At 40.7% G+C, this 19,591-nt stretch overlaps 1 protein-coding gene across 3 annotated transcripts in view; it reads left to right on the plus strand.

Moving 5' to 3' along the window:
* Window positions 1-19,591, plus strand: part of shtn1 (shootin 1) — a 57,910-nt gene that overhangs the window by 13,145 nt on the left and 25,174 nt on the right. For all 3 annotated transcript variants that reach the window (XM_065023232.1, XM_065023230.1, XM_065023231.1), the window contains exons 4-5: window positions 2,604-2,698; window positions 19,405-19,576. In XM_065023232.1, the coding sequence (XP_064879304.1) occupies window positions 2,604-2,698; window positions 19,405-19,576 (267 nt within the window). The remainder of the gene's footprint in view (window positions 1-2,603; window positions 2,699-19,404; window positions 19,577-19,591) is intronic.

Consider the following 19,591-nt stretch of genomic DNA (forward strand, 5'->3'; position numbering starts at 1 on the left):
TATCAAATTGATCAGAAATACAGTGTAGACATTGTTCATGTTGTAAATGACTATTGTAGCTGGAAACGGCAGATTTTTTATGGAATATCTACATAGGTGTACCGAGGCCCATTATCAGCAACCATCACTCCTGTGTTCCAATGGCACGTTGTGTTAGCTAATCAAAAAGGGTTTTGTAATTGATCATTAGAAAACCCTTTTGCAATTATGTTAGCACAGCTGAAAACTGTTGTTCTGATTAAGGAAGCAATAAAACGGGTATTCTTTAGACTAGTTGAGTATCTGGAGCAAATGTCCAGAAACAAATAACTTTCTTCTGAAACTTGTCAGTCTATTCTTGATCTGAGACATGAAGGCTATTCCATGCGAGAAATTGCCAAGAAACTGCAGATCTCGTACACCGCTGTGTAGTGCTCCCTTCACAGAACAGTGCAAACTGTCTAACCAGAATAGAAAGAGGAGTGTGAAGGCCTGGTGCACAACTGAGCAAGAGGTCAAGTACATTAGAGTGTCTAGTTTGAGAAACAGACACCTCACAAGTCCTCAAATGGCAGCTTCATTAAATAGTACCCGCAAAACACTAGTCTCAACGTCAACAGTGAAGAGGCGACTCCGGGATGCTGGACTTCTAGGCAGAGTTCCTCTGTCCAGTGTCTGTGTTATTTTGCCCATCTTAATCTTTTCTTTTAATTGACCAGTCTGAGATATGTATTTTTCTTTGCAACTTCTGTCTAGAAGGCCAGCATCCCGGAGTCGCCTCTTCACTGTTGACGTTGAGACTGGTGTTTTGCGGGTACTATCAGCCGTTTCCAGCAACAATAGTAATTTACAACAGTTACAACATGTTAACAATGTCTACACTGTGTTTCTGATCCATTTGATGTTATTTTAATGGACAAAAAATGCGCTTTTCTTTCAAAAACAAGGACATTTCTAAGTGAACCCAAACTTTTGAACAGTAGTGTATATTTTCAAGTGTTGTGACCTTGTGTTGACATGAGTATATTTCTTAGTAAATGTAGAAAAAGTATCAGATTCCACAGTAAGTGTGTCAACAGAAATGCTCATTTTTATCTTGCTTAGCTTGTTTTGTAAAAAGCGTATAAGAAGTGCACAATCCCCTAGTCGTCTCATCCTTGAGGTGTAACCTTACCTCTAACCTTGGGATGTAAAAGCTAATTATAAAAGCAACTAAATATTTCCAACCAAAGACATGTAAAAAAAATCTTTATGATATTCAAGACTGAAACATAAAACAACAAAGACATGAGCTCCAATAGAGTTCCACAGTATGAGTCATAATACCCATAAAACCTAGAGGTCAATCTTTGTTCCAATCTTTTTTCCACCATTCATTTTTCCCATATGGGTTTTTCAAACACTTAAAATAAGGGCTGTATTTTGTGTGCCCTTACCCTGGCGTGACGTTTTGATAACCGTGTAAATTTCTCTAGGAGAAGGTGACTTTCATAAATATATTCACCTGTATTTACCTCCCAAAACTGAAATGTGAATTAGCTGCTAATGTGGCTATCATAAAGAACTACAAATACCATGATGAGGTAAGGTAAGAATCTCTGAATTCTAATGTTAGCTAAATGTAGAAATGAATAAATTGGAAACATTTATTTAAATGGACAATTCTGTAAACTGTCATGTGTAAGTTTTAAATTGACACAATACCTGCTAGCAAAGGTGTCAGCAAGAGATGACATGCAGGAGCTTGCAGGGATTTTTTAGCTTTGCATGATATCTATTTTAATGCTAATTAGCTTTTTTGAATCTGGGTGTAAATAGAACCAAATATATTGGTAATCTTGTCCCAGAGAGATTTACACGGTTATCAAAATGTCACGCCAGGGTAAGCTTGCACGAAATACGGAACTTATTTGAAGTGTTTTTAAAATCCCCTATGGGAAAAATGATTGGAATCATTTCCCTGTTTGACCGCTAGGTTTTATGGGTATTATGACACCTCCACAGTGAGGTTCTATAAGGTGAACCTTAGAATCAGACCACATGGCAAACATGTTGGGGCGGCAGGGTAGCCTAGTGGTTAGAGCGTTGGACTAGTAGTCAAAAAGTTGCATGTTCAAATCCCCCAGCTGACAAGGTACAAATCTGTCATTCTGCCCCTGAACAGACAGTTAACCCACTGTTCCTAGGCCGTCATTGAAAATAAGAATTTGTTCTTAACTGACTTGCCTAGTAAAATCAATAAAAAATTGCCCACAAGAAAGGCTTGTGTAGGCTTGAAGTTTTGGGCTCCCGAGTGGCACAGCTGTCTAAGGCACTGCGTCACTACAGACCCTGGTTTGAATCCAGGCTATATCACAATCCCATAGAGTCCCATAGGGTGGTGCACAATTAGCCCGGCTGTGGTCGGGGTAGGCCGTCATTGTAAATAAGAATTGTTCTTAACTGACTTGCCTAGTTAAATAAAGATTCAATAAAATAAAAAAATTAACTCTGCTATTGATAAAAATAGATAAATGACTTAGACCTCAATTCAATCAATCGCAGATAAAGAAAAAAAAGTACTGCACAATGTTTACGCTGGATTGGAGGTGTTCAAAAGTGTTGTTTCTGTCACTCTCCTATAGTGTCCCACATGGTCATTGAAGAGGTCAACAGCATTCAGGATAACCTGGACATAGAGAGGACATGCAGACAGAGTGTGGAAGCCCTGGCCTCCAAGGTGGGTCAGCCTAACGAGCAATGAAGGACTTTGCCCATTGTATGCTCCCAATTCTTCCCTTGAAACAAATATTGCACCTACTTTCTCTGTAGACACCATCATTCTTGGTGCAAAAAAATTTTACTAACATTTTCTGTACAAAAATTGGTCCTGTAATCCAGTGTACAGTTATTTTGTGAAATGCTTGCCAAATGTCTAGGTCTGATTCAGAGTGGGCAGAGTGATTTCTCAGCCCGCTGAAGCTGGACTCATCACTCTAATCATTACCCACACAATTCTTTGGACAGAAGCCCTCTGCTTCCACCTGGCAGTTCTGCCAGGGGTGGGGAGAGCTTCTGTACAATACCTCCTCCTCCCATCAATCCAGTCCCAGCCAGTCATGGTTGGCCACATGCAGCTGTGCTTTCTACACATATGGATGTTTTTGCTATAACGTTTATCTCTTCTTTAAAAAAAATGATGTGCTGGGGAGAACTCTGATGGTGCTCTTTCAATAAGGATTATTTGATGTTATTACAGTTGCTATTGGGCATCTATATGGCCATCTATGTATTTGCATATTTTGTCATGTTTGAAATGCTATTCGATTACAGTTTTATTTGATTGCTTTGGTGCAATTTTCACAAGTACAGTATGTAGTACATTTTCACAACTCTTACTACAAACTCTACGCACATTTTCAATTGACTAAGTACAACACACAAACTCATACAGTCACTTTTTCACCAAACTTAATCAGTGTTTCATCTAGAAATAATAATGTTTCACATTGCAATGCATGTTCATATAAAGTAATTGCATTTCACAATGCAATGCCCACATTACTTTTGATATAATGATCTTGTCTTTTGTTAAAATACATTTTACTATTACTTAATCGGACTGCTCTTAATGGATGATCACTTAAACGTTTGGTAAACCTGTAGATTTGCCATGTAAACTGGTTTGTCTACTACAGATTTTGAGAACTACATAATAAAAATGTATATCTATAAATTAGAAACATAAAAAGTATGATACACTACATTACCAAAAGTATGTGGACACCTGCTTCTGTCACTCTCCTATAGTGTTCCACATGGTCATTGAAGAGGTCAACTTCAGCGGGTAGCGTTGTAATATCATGAAATTGGGGAGAAAAAGGGGGTAAAATTACACAAAAACAAATCAAATAAATAAATACAAAAATAGTCACTGAGCTCTTCAGAAAGGTCATTCTACTGCCAATTTGTGTCTATGGAGATTACATGGCTGTGTGCTCAATTTCTACACCTGTTAGCAACAAAACTTTATTTTTAAAATGTTTTATTTCACCTTTATTTAACTAGGTAGACTAGTTGAGAACAAGTTCAACTGCGACCTGGCCAAGATAAAGCAAAGCAGTGCGACACAAACAACAACACAGAGTTACACATGGAATAACCAACCATACAGTCAATAACACAATAGAAAAAAAATATGTCTATATACAGTATGTGCAAATGGCGTGAGGAGGTAAGGCAATAAATAGGCCATAGTGGCAAGTAATTACAAATTTACAATAACGATGTGCAAGTAGAGTACTGGTGTGCAAAATAGCAGAAAAGTAAATAAAAACAATGTGGGGAGGAGGTAGGTAGATTGGATGGGCTATTTACAGATGGGCTATGTACAGCTGCAGCGATCGGTTAGCTGCTCAGATAGCAGATGTTTAAAGTTAGTGAGGGAAATATAAGTCTCCAGCTTCAGCGATTTTTGCAATTCCAGTCATTGGCAGCAGAGAACGGTTAGGAAAGGCGGCCAAAGGAGGATGGGAATGACCAGTGAGATATACCTGCTGGAGCGCGTGCTACGGGTGGGTGTCGTTATCGTGACCAGTGAGCTGAGATAAGGCGGAGCTTTACCTAGCAAAGACTTATAGATGACCTGGAGCCAGTGGGTCTGGCGACGAATATGTAGCAAGGGCCAGCCAATTAGAGCATACAGGTTGCAGTGGTGGGTGGTATATGGGGCTTTGGTGACAAAACGGATGGCACTGTGAAAGATTGCATCCAGTTTGCTGAGTAGAGTGTTGGAGGCTATTTTGTAAATGACATTGCCAAAGTCGAGGATCAGTAGAATAGTCAGTTTTACGAGGGTATGTTTGGCGGCGTGAGTGAAGGAGGCTTTGTTGCGGAATAGAAAGCCGATTCTAGATTTAATTTTGGATTGGAGATGTTTAATCTGAGTCTGGAAGGAGAGTTTACAGTCCAGCCAGACACCTAGGTATTTGTAGTTGTCCACATATACTAAGTCAGAACCGTCCAGAGTAGTGATGCTAGTCGGGCGGGCGGGTGCGGGCAGGGAACGGTTGAAAAGCATGCATTTAGTTATACTAGCGCTTAAGAGCAGTTGGAGGCCACGGAAGGAGTGTTGTATGGCATTGAAACTCGTTTGGAGGTTTGTTAACACAGTGTCCAAAGAAGGGCCAGATGTATACAAAATGGTGTCGTCTGCGTAGAGGTGGATCAGGGAATCACCCGCAGCAAGAGCAACATCGTTGATATATACAGAGAAAAGAGTCAACCCGAGATTTGAACCCTGTGGTACCCCCATAGTGATTGCCAGAGGTCCGGACAACAGGCCTTCTGATTTGACACACTGAACTCTGTCTGAGAAGTAGTTGGTGAACCTGGCGAGACAGTCATTTGAGAAACCAAGGCTGTTGAGTCTGCCGATAAGAATACGGTGATTGACAGAGTCGAAAACCTTGGCTGCACAGTACAATCTTTTATCGATGGCGGTTATGATATCTTTTAGTACCTTGATCGTGGCTGAGGTGCACCCGTGACCAGCATAGTGACCAGATTGCACAGCGGAGACGGTACGGTGGAAATTCCAAATAGTCAGTGATCTGTTTATTAACTTGGGTTTCGAAGACTTTAGAAGGGCAGGGCAGGATGAATATAGGTCTATAACAGAGTGTCACCCCCTTTGAAGAGGGGGATGACCGCGGCAGCTTACCAATCTTTAGAGATCTCGGAGGATACGAAAGAGGGTTGAACAGAGGGGTAATTTTAGAAAGAGAGGGTCCAGATTGTCTAGCCCAGCTGATTTGTACTGGTCCATGTTTTGCAGCTCTTTCAGAACATCTGCTATCTGGATTTGGGTGAAGGAGAAGCTGGGGATCCTTGGGCAAGTAGCTGCGGGGGTGTGGCGCTGTTGGCCGGGGTAGCCAGGAGGAAAGCATGGCCAGCCGTAGAGAAATGCTTATTGAAATGCTCGATTATCGTGGATTTATCGGTGGTGACAGTGTTACCTAGCCTCAGTGCAGTGGGCAGCTAGGAGGAGGTGCTCTTGTTATCCATGGACTTTACAGTGTCCCAAAACTTTATGGAGTTAGAGCTACAGGATGCAAACTTCTGTTTGAAAAAGCTTACCTTTGCTTTCCTGACTGACTGCGTGCATTGGTTCCTGACTTCCCTGAACAGTTGCATATCGCGGGGACTATTCGATGCTATTGCAGTCCGCCACAGGATGTTTTTGCGCTGGTCGAGGGCAGTCCGGTCTGGAGGGAACCAAGGGCTATATCTGTTCTTAGTTCTACATTTTTTGAAAGGGGCATGCTTATGTAAGATAATGAGGAAATTACTTTTAAAGAACGACCAGGCATCCTCGACTGATGGGATGAGGTCAATATCCTTCCAGGATACCCAGGCCAGGTCAATTAGAAAGGCCTGCTCGCAGAAGTGTTTTAGGGAGCGTTTGACAGTAATGAGGGGTGTTCATTTGACCGTGGACCCATAGCGGATGCAGGCAATGAGGTAGTCATCGCTGAGATCCTGAAAACAGCAGAGGTGTATTTGGAGGGCAAGTTGGTCAGGATAATATCTATGAGGGTGCCCATGTTTACAGATTTTGGGTTGTACCTGGTGGGTTCCTTGATAATTTGTGTGAGATTGAGGGCATCTAGCTTAGATTGTAGAACTGCCGGGGTGTTAAGCATATCCTAGTTTAGGTCACCTAACAGAATGAACTCTGAAGATAGATGAGGGGCAATCAATTCACAATCAATTCACATATGGTGTCCAGGGCACAGCTGGGAGCTGAGGGGGGTCTATAACAGGCAGCAACAGTGAGAGACTTATTTCTGGAGAGATTCATTTTTAAAATTAGAAGCTCGAACTGTTTGGGCATAGACCTGGAAAGTATGACAGAACTTTGCAAGCTATCTCTGCAGTAGATTGCAACTCCTCCCCCTTTGGCAGTTCTATCTTGACGGAAAATGTTGTAGTTGGCGATGGAAATCTCAGAATTTTTTGGTGTCCTTCCTAAACCAGGATTCAGACATCAGGGTTGGCGGAGTGTGCTAAAGCAGTGAGTAAAACACACTTAGGGAGGATGCTTCTGATGTTAACATGCATGAAACCAAAGCTTTTTCGTTTGCAGAAATCAACAAATGAGAGTGCCTGGGGACATGCAGGGCCTGGGTTAACCTTCACATCACCCGAGGAACAGAGGAGGAGTAGGATGAGGGTACAGCCAAAGCCTATCAAAACTGGTCGTCTAGTGCGTTGGGGACAGAGAATAAATGGAGCAGATTTCTGGGCATGGTAGAATAGATCCAGGGCATAATGTACAAGGTATGGTGCTGTGTGGGTACAGTGGAGGTAAACCCAGGCATTTTGTGATGGTAAGAGAGGTTGCATTTCTGGACGTACTAGTTATGCTGGGTGAGATCACCGCATGTCTGGGAGATGGGACAAAGGAGGTATCTGAGGCATATTGAGTGGGACAAGGGGGACTAGTACATACTGTACATACTTTTGTACGGTACATACTTTTGTACTGTACATTCGGAAAGTATTCAGACCCATTTACTTTTTCCGCATTTTGTTAAATTACAGCCTTATTCTAAAATTGATTTAATTGGCTGCAATTTCTGAGGCTGGTAACTAATGAACTTATCCTCTGCAGCAGAGGTAAGTCTGAGTCTACCTTTCCTGTGGCTGTCCTCATGAGAGCCAGTTTCATCATAGTGCTTGATGGTTTTTGAGACTGCACTTGAAGAAACTTTCAAAGTTCTTGACATTTTCCAGATTGACTGACCTTCATGTCTTAAAATAATGGTGTACTGTCATTTCTCTTTTCTTATTTGAGCTGTTCTTGCCATAATATGGACTTGTTTTTTTACCAAATAGGGCTATCTTCTGTATACCACCCCTACCTTGTCACCACACAACTGATTTTCTCAAACGCATTAAGAAGGAAAAGAATTCCACACCAGTTAATTGAAGTGCATTCCAGGTGAGTACCTCATGAAGCTTGGTAGAGAGATTGCAAAGAGTGTGCAAAGCTCTCATCAAGGCAAAGGGTGGCATCTCAAATATAAAATATAAAACACTTTTTTGGTTACTACATGATTCCATATGTGTTATTTCAAAGTTTTGATGTAGAAAATAGTAGAAATAAAGGTAGGTGTGTCCAAACCTTTGACTAGTACTGTAAATATTCACACAATACAGGTTAGAATCACCTTCGGCAGTGATTACAGCTGTGAGTCTTTCTGAGTAATTCTCTTAAGAGGCTTGCACACCTGGATTGTACAATATTTTCCCATTATTCTTTTCAAAATTCTTCAGGCTCAGTCAAATTGGTTGTTGCTCATTGCTAGACAAGCGTTTTCAAGTCTTGTCATAGATTTTCAATCTGATTTGTGTCAAAACTGTAACTCGGCTACTCAGGAACATTCACTGTCCTCTTGGTAAGCAACTCCAGTGTAGATTTGGCCTTGTGTTTTAGGTTATTGCCCTGCTGAAAGGACATCTCTCAGTGTCTGATAGAAAGCAGAATGAACCAGGTTTTCCTCTATGATTTTGCCTGTGCTTAGCTCCATCCTATGTATTTATTTTTATCCTGAAAAACTGCCCAGTCCTTAATGATTACAAGCATACCCATAACATGATACATTCATAACTATGCTTGAAAATATGGAGAGGGGTACTACATTTACATTTTAGTCATTTAGCAGTGCAATTTTTCAATCCAGACCTATGTCAGGCTTGGATTTGCAATGGCAGAAGGTTTTTCCCCAGGTGCATGAACAATGAGGATATTTACTGTGATTTCAATTAGAACCTATGGCCAAATGCTCAAGGCATGCTTGATGCAAACTAGTGCCTGCTAAACATTGTTAAACATGATCACACCTTTGATCACACATGGGATGGAAATGATGGTAACTTGATTTTCAGTCAATTTTAATAGGTAGTGCAAATGTATTGCCTAATGTGAAAAAAGTGTAATATACTGTCATTTACAGTACTCATAATTTACATTCAAAGGGCAATTTTGAAAAATGTATCTTAAATATTTTGCTATTGGTTTTTGATGGTTGTTAAAATAACTAAATTGAGAAGATATCAATATGTTGTGTTTTGGTGATAAAACTTATATTTTGGATCAATGATTGTGTAGTGAAAGATGAATGAATTCACAATGAAATATTACAATTTAAGACTTGGTGCATTGCAAGTGTTACCAGTTTGGAGTTTTGTACTAAAAGTTTTGAAAATTCACCACATATGTGTGAAAATAGTAAAGAATATAGAACACATGGTACAAATGAATTGTTGTTGACAACAACCACTTGGAAATATTGTACTGTTGTCCAGGGAAAAAGGTGTAAATGTCAAATGATGGGGCTTCCCTTTTTCTTGTATTTGCGCATTACTTTCGTGAAGTAACTAGAGCACATTGTAAAACTTTTCCCTCTAAATGTACAGCATTATACTGATAGTATAGTTGCCAGCTAAATACTGTAATTTTGCTTCACACAGGGATGCTGTAACATGTTTTACAGTAAGAAACACAGTGCTGTATTATACAATAGAGCATTATACTGTAAATGAATGAGCCTACTGTAATCATTACACCAACACAGCTGTATTATATAATTACAGTATTTTGCTGGCAACTCCTCTGCCAGTATAATGCAGTAAATTTACAGTACAGCATGTTACCGTAATCCGTTTTACGGTACTAATACTCTTAATGTAATATTTTTTCAGTAATTGTAATGAATGGATTAATGAATAAATTAATCAAATTAATTGAAGAGGTTTGTATTGTACTGTAATTGAATGGGATTGGTGCAAGCATATTACAGCATATCAAATATATACACTACTGGTCAAAAGTTTTAGAACACCTACTCATTCAAGGATTTTTCTTTATTTTTACTATTTTTACATTGTGAAATAGTAGTGAAGACATCAAAACTATGAAATACAGTGCCTTGCAAAAGTATTCATCCCCTTTGATGTTTTTCCTATTTTGTTGCATTTCAACCTATAATTTAAATGGATTTTTATTTGGATTTCATGTAATGGACATACACAAAATAGTCGAAATTGGTGAAGTGAAATGAAAAACAATAACTTCTTTAAAAAAAAATATATATATATTTACGGAAAAGTGATGCATGCATATGTATTCACCCCCTTTACTTTGAAGCCCCTAAATAAGATCTGGTGCAACCAATTACCTTCAGAAGTCACGTAATTAGTTATATTGCACACAGGTGGTCTTTATTTAAGTGTCACATGATCTGTCACATGATCTTAATATATATACACATGTTCTGAAAGGCCACAGAGTCTGCAACACCACTAAGCAAGTGGCACAATGAAGACCACGGTGCTCTCCAAACAGGCCAGGGACAAAGTTATGGAGAAGTACAAATCAGGGTTGGGTTACAAAAACTTTGAACATCCCACCAAGCACCATTAAATCCATTATTAAAAAATTGAAAGAATATAGCACCACAACAAACCTACCAAGAGACGGCCGCCCACCAAACTCACGGACCAGGCAAGGAGGGCATTAATCAGAGAGGCAACAAAGAGACCAAAGATAACCCTGAAGGAGCTGCAAAGCTTCACAGCGGAGATTGGAGTATCGGTCCATTGGAACACATTAAGCCATACACTCCACAGAACTGGGCTTTACGGAAGTGTGGCCAGAAAAATACATGCTTAAAGAAAAAAAGAAGCAAACACGTTTGGTGTTCTCGAAAAGGCATGTAGGAGACTCCCCAAACATATGGAAGAAGGTACTCTGGTCAGATGCGACTAAAATTGAGCTTTTTTTATCATCAAGGAAAAGCTATGTCTGGCGCAAACCCAACATCTCTCATCACTCCGAGAACACCATCCCCACAGTGAAGCATGGTGGTGGCAGCATCATGCTGTGGGGATGTTTGAAGGAATGATGGATGGCGCAAAATACAGAGAAATTCTTGAGGGAAACCTGTTTCAGTCTTCCAGAGATTTGAAACTGGGATGGGGGTTCACCTTCCAGCAGGGCAAAAACCCTAAGCATACTGCTAAAGAAACACTCAAGTGGTTTAAGGGGAAACATTTAAATGTCTTGGAATGGCCTAGTCAAAGCCCAGACCTCAATCCAATTGAGAATCTGTGGTATGACTTAAAGATTGCTCTACACCAGCGGAACCCATCCAACATGAAGGAGCTGGAGCAGTTTTGCCTTGAAGAATGGGCAAAATCCCAGTGGCTAGATGTGCCAAGCTTATACCCCAAGAGACTTGCAGCTGTAATTGCTGCAAAAGGTGGCTCTACAAAGTATTGAGTTTGCGGGGGTGAATGGTTATGCACGCTCAAGTTTTCAGTTTTTTTGTCTTATTTCTTCTTTGTTTCACAATAAAAAATATTTTGCATCTTCAAAATGGTAGGCATGTTGTGTAAATCAAATGATACAAACCCCCCCAAAATCCATTTTAATTCCAGGTTGTAAGGCCAAAAAAAATTGAAAAATGCCAAGGGGGGTCAATAATTTCACAAGCCACTGTAACACATATGAAATCATGTAGTAACCAAAAAATTGTTAAACAAATCAAAATATATTTTGTATTTTAGATTATTCAAATAGCCACACTTTGCCTTGATGACAGCTTTGCATACTCTTGGCATTCTCTCAACCAGCTTCAAGAGTTAGTCACCCGGAATGCATTTCAATTAACAGGTGTGCCTTCTTAAAAGTTCATTTGTGGAATTTCTTTCCTTAATGCATTTGAGCCAATCAGTTGTGTTGTGACAAGGTAGGGGTGGTATTCAGAAGATAGCCCTATTTTGTAAAATACAGAGTCCATATTATGGCAAGAACAGCTCAAATAAGCAAAGAGAAATGGCAGTCCAGGCTATCTCTGCTGCCCCATGAGCCAATCAATTGTGTTGTGACAAGGTAGGGGCGGTATACAGATGACAGTCCAATGACAGTCCATCATTACTTTAAGACATGAAGGTCAGTCAATACGTAACATTTCAAGAACTTTTAAAGTTTCTTCAAGTGCATTCGCAAAAACCATCAACGCTATGATGAAACTGGCTCTCATGAGGACCACCACAGGAATGGAAGACCCAGAGTTATCTCTGCTGCAGAGGATACATTCATTAGAGTTACCAGCCTCAGAAATTGCAGACCAAATAAATGCTTCACAGAGTTCAAGTTACAGACACATCTCAACATCAACTGTTCAGAGGAGAGGAATTTCTGCAAAGAAACCACTAATAAAGGACACTAATAAGAAGAAGAGACTTGCTTGGGCCAAGAAACACGAGCAATGGACATTAGACTGGTGGAAATTTGTCCTTTGTTCTGGAGTCCAAATCGGAGATTTTTGGTTCCAACCGCTGTGTCTTTGTGAGATGCGGTGTGGGTGAATGGATGAGCTCCTCATGTGTATTTCCCACCGTAAGGCATGGAGGAGGAGGTGTTATGGTGTGAGGGTGCTTTGCTGGTGACACTGTCTTTGATTTCTTTAGAATTCAAGGCACACTTAATAAGCATGGCTACCACAGCATTCTGCAGCGATACGCCATCCCATCTGGTTTTGGCTTAGTGGGACTATCATTTGTTTTTCATCAGGATAATGACCCAACACACCACCTAGCTGTGTAAGGACTAGAAGGAGAGTATTGGAGTGCCACACCAGATGACCTGGCCTCCACAATTCCCTGAACTGAACCAAATTGAGATGTTTGGGATGAATCGTACAGCAGAGTGAAGGAAAAGCAGCCAACAAGTGCTCAGCATATGTGGGAACTCCTTCAAGACTGTTGGAAAAGCATTCCAAGTGAAGCTGGTTGAGAGAATGCCAAGAGTGTGCAAAGCTGTCATCAAGGCAACGGGTGGCTATTTGAAGAATCTCAAATATAAAATCTATTTAGATTTGTTTAACAATTTTTTAAAGTTTTGACCGGTGGTGTATAAATATTTGGACTTTTATATCACTTGCAATTCTCAAAGGCTTCCAAACTTGTAGTGGTTTCAGTGAAAAACAGACTAAGGATAAGCAAACTATTAAAGGTTTGAGGCTTGCTGCAACTCCAATATGTCCCCTATACACATTTAATTGTCGTGGCACTATTACCACATATCAGTTCAATTGTACAGCATTGTCACTCACGGGTGCAACAAATGTAGCCTCTTACAAGGCACTCTACAAAATATGCTAATGAACCAGAAACAACAATACCATTCACCCACTAGTGCTAAAATGTTTTTGGGCACTCCACAAATACAGTAGGTACAGTATTCTGTGGGGTGGAATTTACAGTACCATTTTAAATACAGTACTTCTTTAGAGTAATGTATTTTTAAACCAAAGTTTAATTTATCATTTACCAGTTATACCTAAAATCACCAAGAATACATTGCAATTTACGGCTATTTACTGTAAATAATTAATATGGTACATTGCTGTTTTATTGTATAATTCTGCAAAAACAACAAGATATATTTTACAGTGTACCTATTAGCTGCTAAAAATATTCCACTTCACTGCCGCTTCAAGAAGATATTTACTAAAGTAGTCTGAGCTTCATGCGTCTCACCCAACAGCATGAGGTTGGTGCCTGAAACGTAACATTTTAATCTACAGTAAGCATAAGTTATTATTGTAAAGAAATACAGTATGTTAGAGTAATTTTTACAGGAGGCTTCCAACTAGAGTTTAGAACAGTATTTTTCAGCATTTTGCCCATAATGCAGTGCCATCTACATAATGTATTATGTGAAAGACATTGAAGGTATTTTACTGTTCATTCTACAGTATTTTACGGTTTACAGAAAAGTCTTACAGTCCAGTGCTTCTCAAACCTCTCCTCAGGGACCCCCAGATGTTTCACAATGTTTTTGTAGCCCTGAACTAGCTCACCTGATTCACTAATCAAGGGCTTGATGACTAAATTAGGTGTGGTAGCTCTGGAATAGATCTCCTAAGGCACCTCCTACCTTCTATGGTTTTGTGATGTGTGTACACCACTTTAGTCTAATGACCAGATCAGAATGAAGTTGTAGACTTGACTTAGTGCCCAAATCAAATCAAATTTTATTTGTCACATACACATGGTTAGCAGATGTTAGTGCGAGTGTAGCGAAATGCTTGTGCTTCTAGTTCCGACAATGCAGTAATAACCAACAAGTAATCTAGCTAACAATTCCAAAACTACTACCTTATAGACACAAGTGTAAGGGGATAAAGTATATCTACATAAAGATATATGAATGAGTGATGGTACAGAGCGGCATAGGCAAGATACAGTAGATGGTATTGAGTGCAGTATATACATATGAGATGAGTATGTAAACAAAGTGGCATAGTTAAAGTGGCTAGTGATACATGTATTACATAAGGATGCAGTAGATGATATAGAGTACAGTATATACGTATACATATGAGATGAATAATGTAGGGAACATTATATTAGGTAGCATTGTTTAAAGTGGCTAGTGATATATTTTACATCATTTCCCATCAATTCCCATTATTAAAGTGGCTGGAGTTGAGTTAGTGTGTTGGCAGCAGCCACTCAATGTTAGTGGTGGCTGTTTAACAGTCTGATGGCCTTGAGATAGAAGCTGTTTTTCAGTCTCTCGGTCCCAGCTTTGATGCACCTGTCCTGACCTCGCCTTCTGGATGATAGCGGGGTGAACAGGCAGTGGCTCGGGTGGTTGTTGTCCTTGATGATCTTTATGGCCTTCCTGTGACATCGGGTGGTGTAGGTGTCCTGGAGGGCAGGTAGTTTGCCCCCGGTGATGCATTGTGCAGACCTCACTACCCTCTGGAGAGCCTTACGGTTGTGGGCGGAGCAGTTGCCGTACCAGGCGGTGATACAGCCCGACAGGATGCTCTCGATTGTGCATCTGTAGAAATTTGTGAGTGCTTTTGGTGATAAGCCGAATTTCTTCAGCCTCCTGAGGTTGAAGAGGCGCTGCTGCGCCCTCTTCACGATGCTGTCTGTGTGGGTGGACCAATTCAGTTTGTCTGTGATGTGTACGCCGAGGAACTTAAAACTACCCTCTCCACTACTGTTCCATCGATGTGGATAGGGGGGTGTTCCCTCTGCTGTTTCCTGAAGTCCACAATCATCTCCTTAGTTTTGTTGACGTTGAGTGTGAGGTTATTTTCCTGACACCACACTCCGAGGGCCCTCACCTCCTCCCTGTAGGCCGTCTCGTCGTTGTTGGTAATCAAGCCTACCACTGTTGTGTCGTCCGCAAACTTGATGATTGAGTTGGAGGCGTGCGTGGCCACGCAGTCGTGGGTGAACAGGGAGTACAGGAGAGGGCTCAGAACGCACCCTTGTGGGGCCCCAGTGTTGAGGATCAGCGGGGTGGAGATGTTGTTGCCTACCCTCACCACCTGGGGGCAGCCCGTCAGGAAGTCCAGTACCCAGTTGCATAGGGCGGGGTCGAGACCCAGGGTCTCGAGCTTGATGACGAGCTTGGAGGGCACTATGGTGTTAAATGCCGAGCTGTAGTCGATGAACAGCATTCTCACATAGGTATTCCTCTTGTCCAGATGGGTTAGGGCAGTGTGCAGTGTGGTTGAGATTGCATCGTCTGTGGACCTATTTGGGCGGTAAGCAAATTGGAGTGGGTCTCGGGTGTCAGGTAGGGTGGAGGTGATATGGTCCTTGACTAGTCTCTCAAAGCACTTCATGATGACGGAAGTGAGTGATACGGGGCGGTAGTCGTTTAGCTCGGTTACCTTAGCTTTCTTGGGAACAGGAACAATGGTGGCCCTCTTGAAGCATGTGGGAACAACAGACTGGGATAGGGATTGATTGAATATGTCCGTAAACACACCAGCCAGCTGGTCTGCGCATGCTCTGAGGGCGCGGCTGGGGATGCCGTCTGGGCCTGCAGCCTTGCGAGGGTTGACACGTTTAAATGTTTTCCTCACGTCGGCTGCAGTGAAGGAGAGTCCGCATGTTTTAGTTGCGGGCAGTGTCAGTGGCACTGTATTGTCCTCAAAGCGGGCAAAAAAGTTATTTAGTCTGCCTGGGAGCAAGACATCCTGGTCCGTGACGGTGCTGGTTCTCTTTTTGTAATCCGTGATTGACTGTAGACCCTGCCACATACCTCTTGTGTCTGAGCCGTTGAATTGAGATTCTACTTTGTCTCTATACTGACGCTTAGCTTGTTTGATTGCCTTGCGGAGGGAATAGTTACACTGTTTGTATTCAGTCATGGGGGTCCCAGGGTCCAGGAAAACCTGTGACCCAGGGACCCCCATCATATGTTAGCGAAAAATATGTATTTTCACATCTTGTCTTGTCATCAGGTGAATTAAGAAATAATCAACATTTATAAATGAATAGATTTGGTTGATTGTTTTTCATTATTTTGACCTCCCAACATGACGTGGAAACAACATTGATTCAACTGGGATTAATATGCTTGATCCCAATCCCATTTTGCAGGCACCTGATCATGAACTTGTTTTCCTACTGACTCATCACTTAGACACTAATATGATGCATCACAGGTGTTTCCCAATAAGTAAACAATGGAATCAGGCCATTGCCTTAATATCAGTCAAGGTGGCTGTGTCATTGGAAGAGGAAGTGTACACTCTAACTTAAGCCTATTAACTAGAAAGGTAACTTCAAACACATTTTTGCTACTACAAGATTCCATATGTGTTATTTCATAGTTTTGATGTCTTCATTATTTTCTCTTCACTATTATTCTACAATGTAGAAAATAGGTTTAAAAAATAAAGAAAAAACGTTGAATGAGTAGGTGTTCTAAACATTTTGCCGGTAGTGTATTTTGGTAGGTTTCAAGTAAAAAGACAGCTTTATTGACCCTCATGAACATTTGTTTAATTTTCTTGAGCCCAATGCTGCTTATTTTGCCTGCCAACAGCACACAAGGAAAGCCAGAGAGAGAAAAAAGTTCAAGAAAAAACACAAGCGCTCCAACATTTTGAATTAAAAAGCAATAATAGCGTGAGCCTGCTATTTGTCGCCAGTCAAATCAGATGTTTTGTGTTGATGTTTGCTCAAGGAAGATGAGGGGGCTGTGACTTTGTAATCGTGACCTCTGAAGCGCCGCTGATAGCCTTCCTGCGAGCCTGCCTGAGTATGTAATTTCATACATTCGCTCTCATCAATAGTAGATTATTATCAAAGACTATGATTCTGTGTTATGTATTGTTGATTGCATTTTTAAAATATGCACTTTAAAGGGCATCATCAGAAGATGGAATTGCTGCATTGACTAGGATGTCATTAATGCATGCCTCTTTTATAGCTCTGCTTCCTTTTTCTCCTCACACTTTCTGTCCGAAATCACATCAATAAATGTGCGTCATTTTCATCCATCGTCTTGCCTTAGGCTTCATTATTCTTTACTTAGTGTAGTATGCCTAAATTTGCACAAGGGACGTATTGATGATAGAACCAAAAAATTTGAACGTTTCGTACTGCCAGTTCAATATGGATGGCTTAGGCTGAACTGATCAAATTTGGAGTTTGTAAAGAAAAGGGATACAAAGTCCAGCATGCCATAGGAATGAGGGATGTACTGTAAATAGATGTTTCATAAAATACTGTGATTGTGTCTAAAAGCAGACATACATTGTCATCAGGCCTTTCCCCTGGCTCTTTGTATTGAGATGGCTGATTATTGCTTGTGCATCCTTCCCCGATGCCACTTACAGGCACAGTGTGATTGACGGGGAATGAGGAAATCGGACCAACATTTTATCTGACATATCTTGCGCCACATTTCCTATTATCTGTGCATGACACTTTACTATAATACAACTATAATAGTTTGACTGTAATTGCAGCAGGTTGATGTTTATTGGGATAAGTCTTGTCCTGGAGGCAGAAGCTATATTGTAGAAATGAATGGAAACAAATTGCTTTTTTGTTCTTAAAGGGGTTATCTGCAGCTTGAACAATAACGAACTCCACCAGTAATTTGGTAAACAGATGAGGGATGTGGCTGGAGAAATGTAACTAAACTCATGGACAGAGCTATGGATACAGGGATTGACCATCCATGGTATCAAAATTATAGTTTGAACCATGTTTTGAGGCTGTACATAGTTTTTTTTACATTTACATTGTTTACCAACAAATAAGTAAAAATTGCTTATATTTGGGTTTCTAATGGGGTACATCTAAGCTCAATGTGTGTGTGTGTGTGTGTGTGTGTATATATATATATATATATATATAATTGTTTGGCCATAATGACCATTGTTATGTTTGGAGAAAAAATGGGGAGGCTTGCAAGCCGAAGAACACCATCCCAACCGTGAAGCTTGGGGGTGGCAGCATCATGTTGTGGGGGTGCTTTGCTGCAGGAGGGACTTGTGCACTTTACAAAATAGATGGCTTCATGAGGATGGAAAATTATGTGGATATATTGAAGCAACATCTCAAGACATCAGTCAGGAAGTTAAAGCTTGGTCGCAAATGGGTGTTCCAAATGGACAATGACCCCAAGCGTACTTCCAAAGTTGTGGCAAAATGGCTTAGGACAACAAAGTCAAGGTATTGGAGTGGCCATCACAAAGCCCTGACCTCATCCTATTGAAAATTTGTTGACAGAACTGAAAAAGCATGTGCGAGCAAGGAGGCCTAGAAACCAGAATCCGTTACACCAGCTCTGTCAGGAAGAATGGGCCCATATTCACCCAAATTATTGTGGGAAGCTTGTGGAAGGCTACCTGTAACATTTGACCCAAGTTAAACAATTGAAAGCCAATGCTACCAAATACTAATTGTGTGTATGTAAACTTCTGACCCACTGGGAATGTGATGAAAGAAATAAAAGCTGAAATTAATCATTCTCTCTACTATTATTCTGACATTTCACATTCTTAAAATAAATTTGTGATCCTAACTGACCTAAGACAGGGAATTTCTACTAGGATTAAATGTCAGGAATTGTGAAAAACTGAATTTAAATGTATTTGGCTAAGGTGTATGTAAACTTCTGACTTCAACTGTATGTGTGTGTGTGTATATATATATATATCATTTAAAATACTAAAATTGGAAGAAGGAACTGCAGATTGCCCATTTAATTTAAGGTTAGGGTTAGGTATTAGGGTTAGCAGTGTGGTTGAGGTTAGGGTTAAGGTTAAGGTTAGGTTTAAAATCAGATGTCATGACTTTGCGGTTGCACCAGCTAGTAACCACTCTGCAGATCTGTCTCCAGAACAAGATTCATGATGAAAGCGCTAACCTGCATAATTGCATGCTGATGACAAAAGAGGGAAAAGGCCAATTATAGTAAATCCAATGCACCAGGTTCTCTCTATGTGAAAGCTCTGAAAGAGTTCAGTCAGCCTCTTCTGCATCTGTTTTTCATAAGGTCATAAGGTGATCCGTTTCTCTCCCTCTCTCTCTTTCTTTCTCCAGTTGAACCGCCAGAACTGCTCCTTGAAGAGGAAGAGTATGTTGTACCTGGCCCACCTGGGGCCGGAGACCATTGCTGAGATTGGCCTGGAGGATGAAGAAGAGGAGGAGGAGAGTGTGGACACCCAGGTAGAAAAAGAGTGCTTCTCAGCCCACTGCCGGAGCACCATCACAGGTACTGAATGTCACC

This window comes from Oncorhynchus nerka, linkage group LG10 (assembly GCF_034236695.1).
Source record: "Oncorhynchus nerka isolate Pitt River linkage group LG10, Oner_Uvic_2.0, whole genome shotgun sequence".
NCBI lineage: Eukaryota > Metazoa > Chordata > Actinopteri > Salmoniformes > Salmonidae > Oncorhynchus > Oncorhynchus nerka.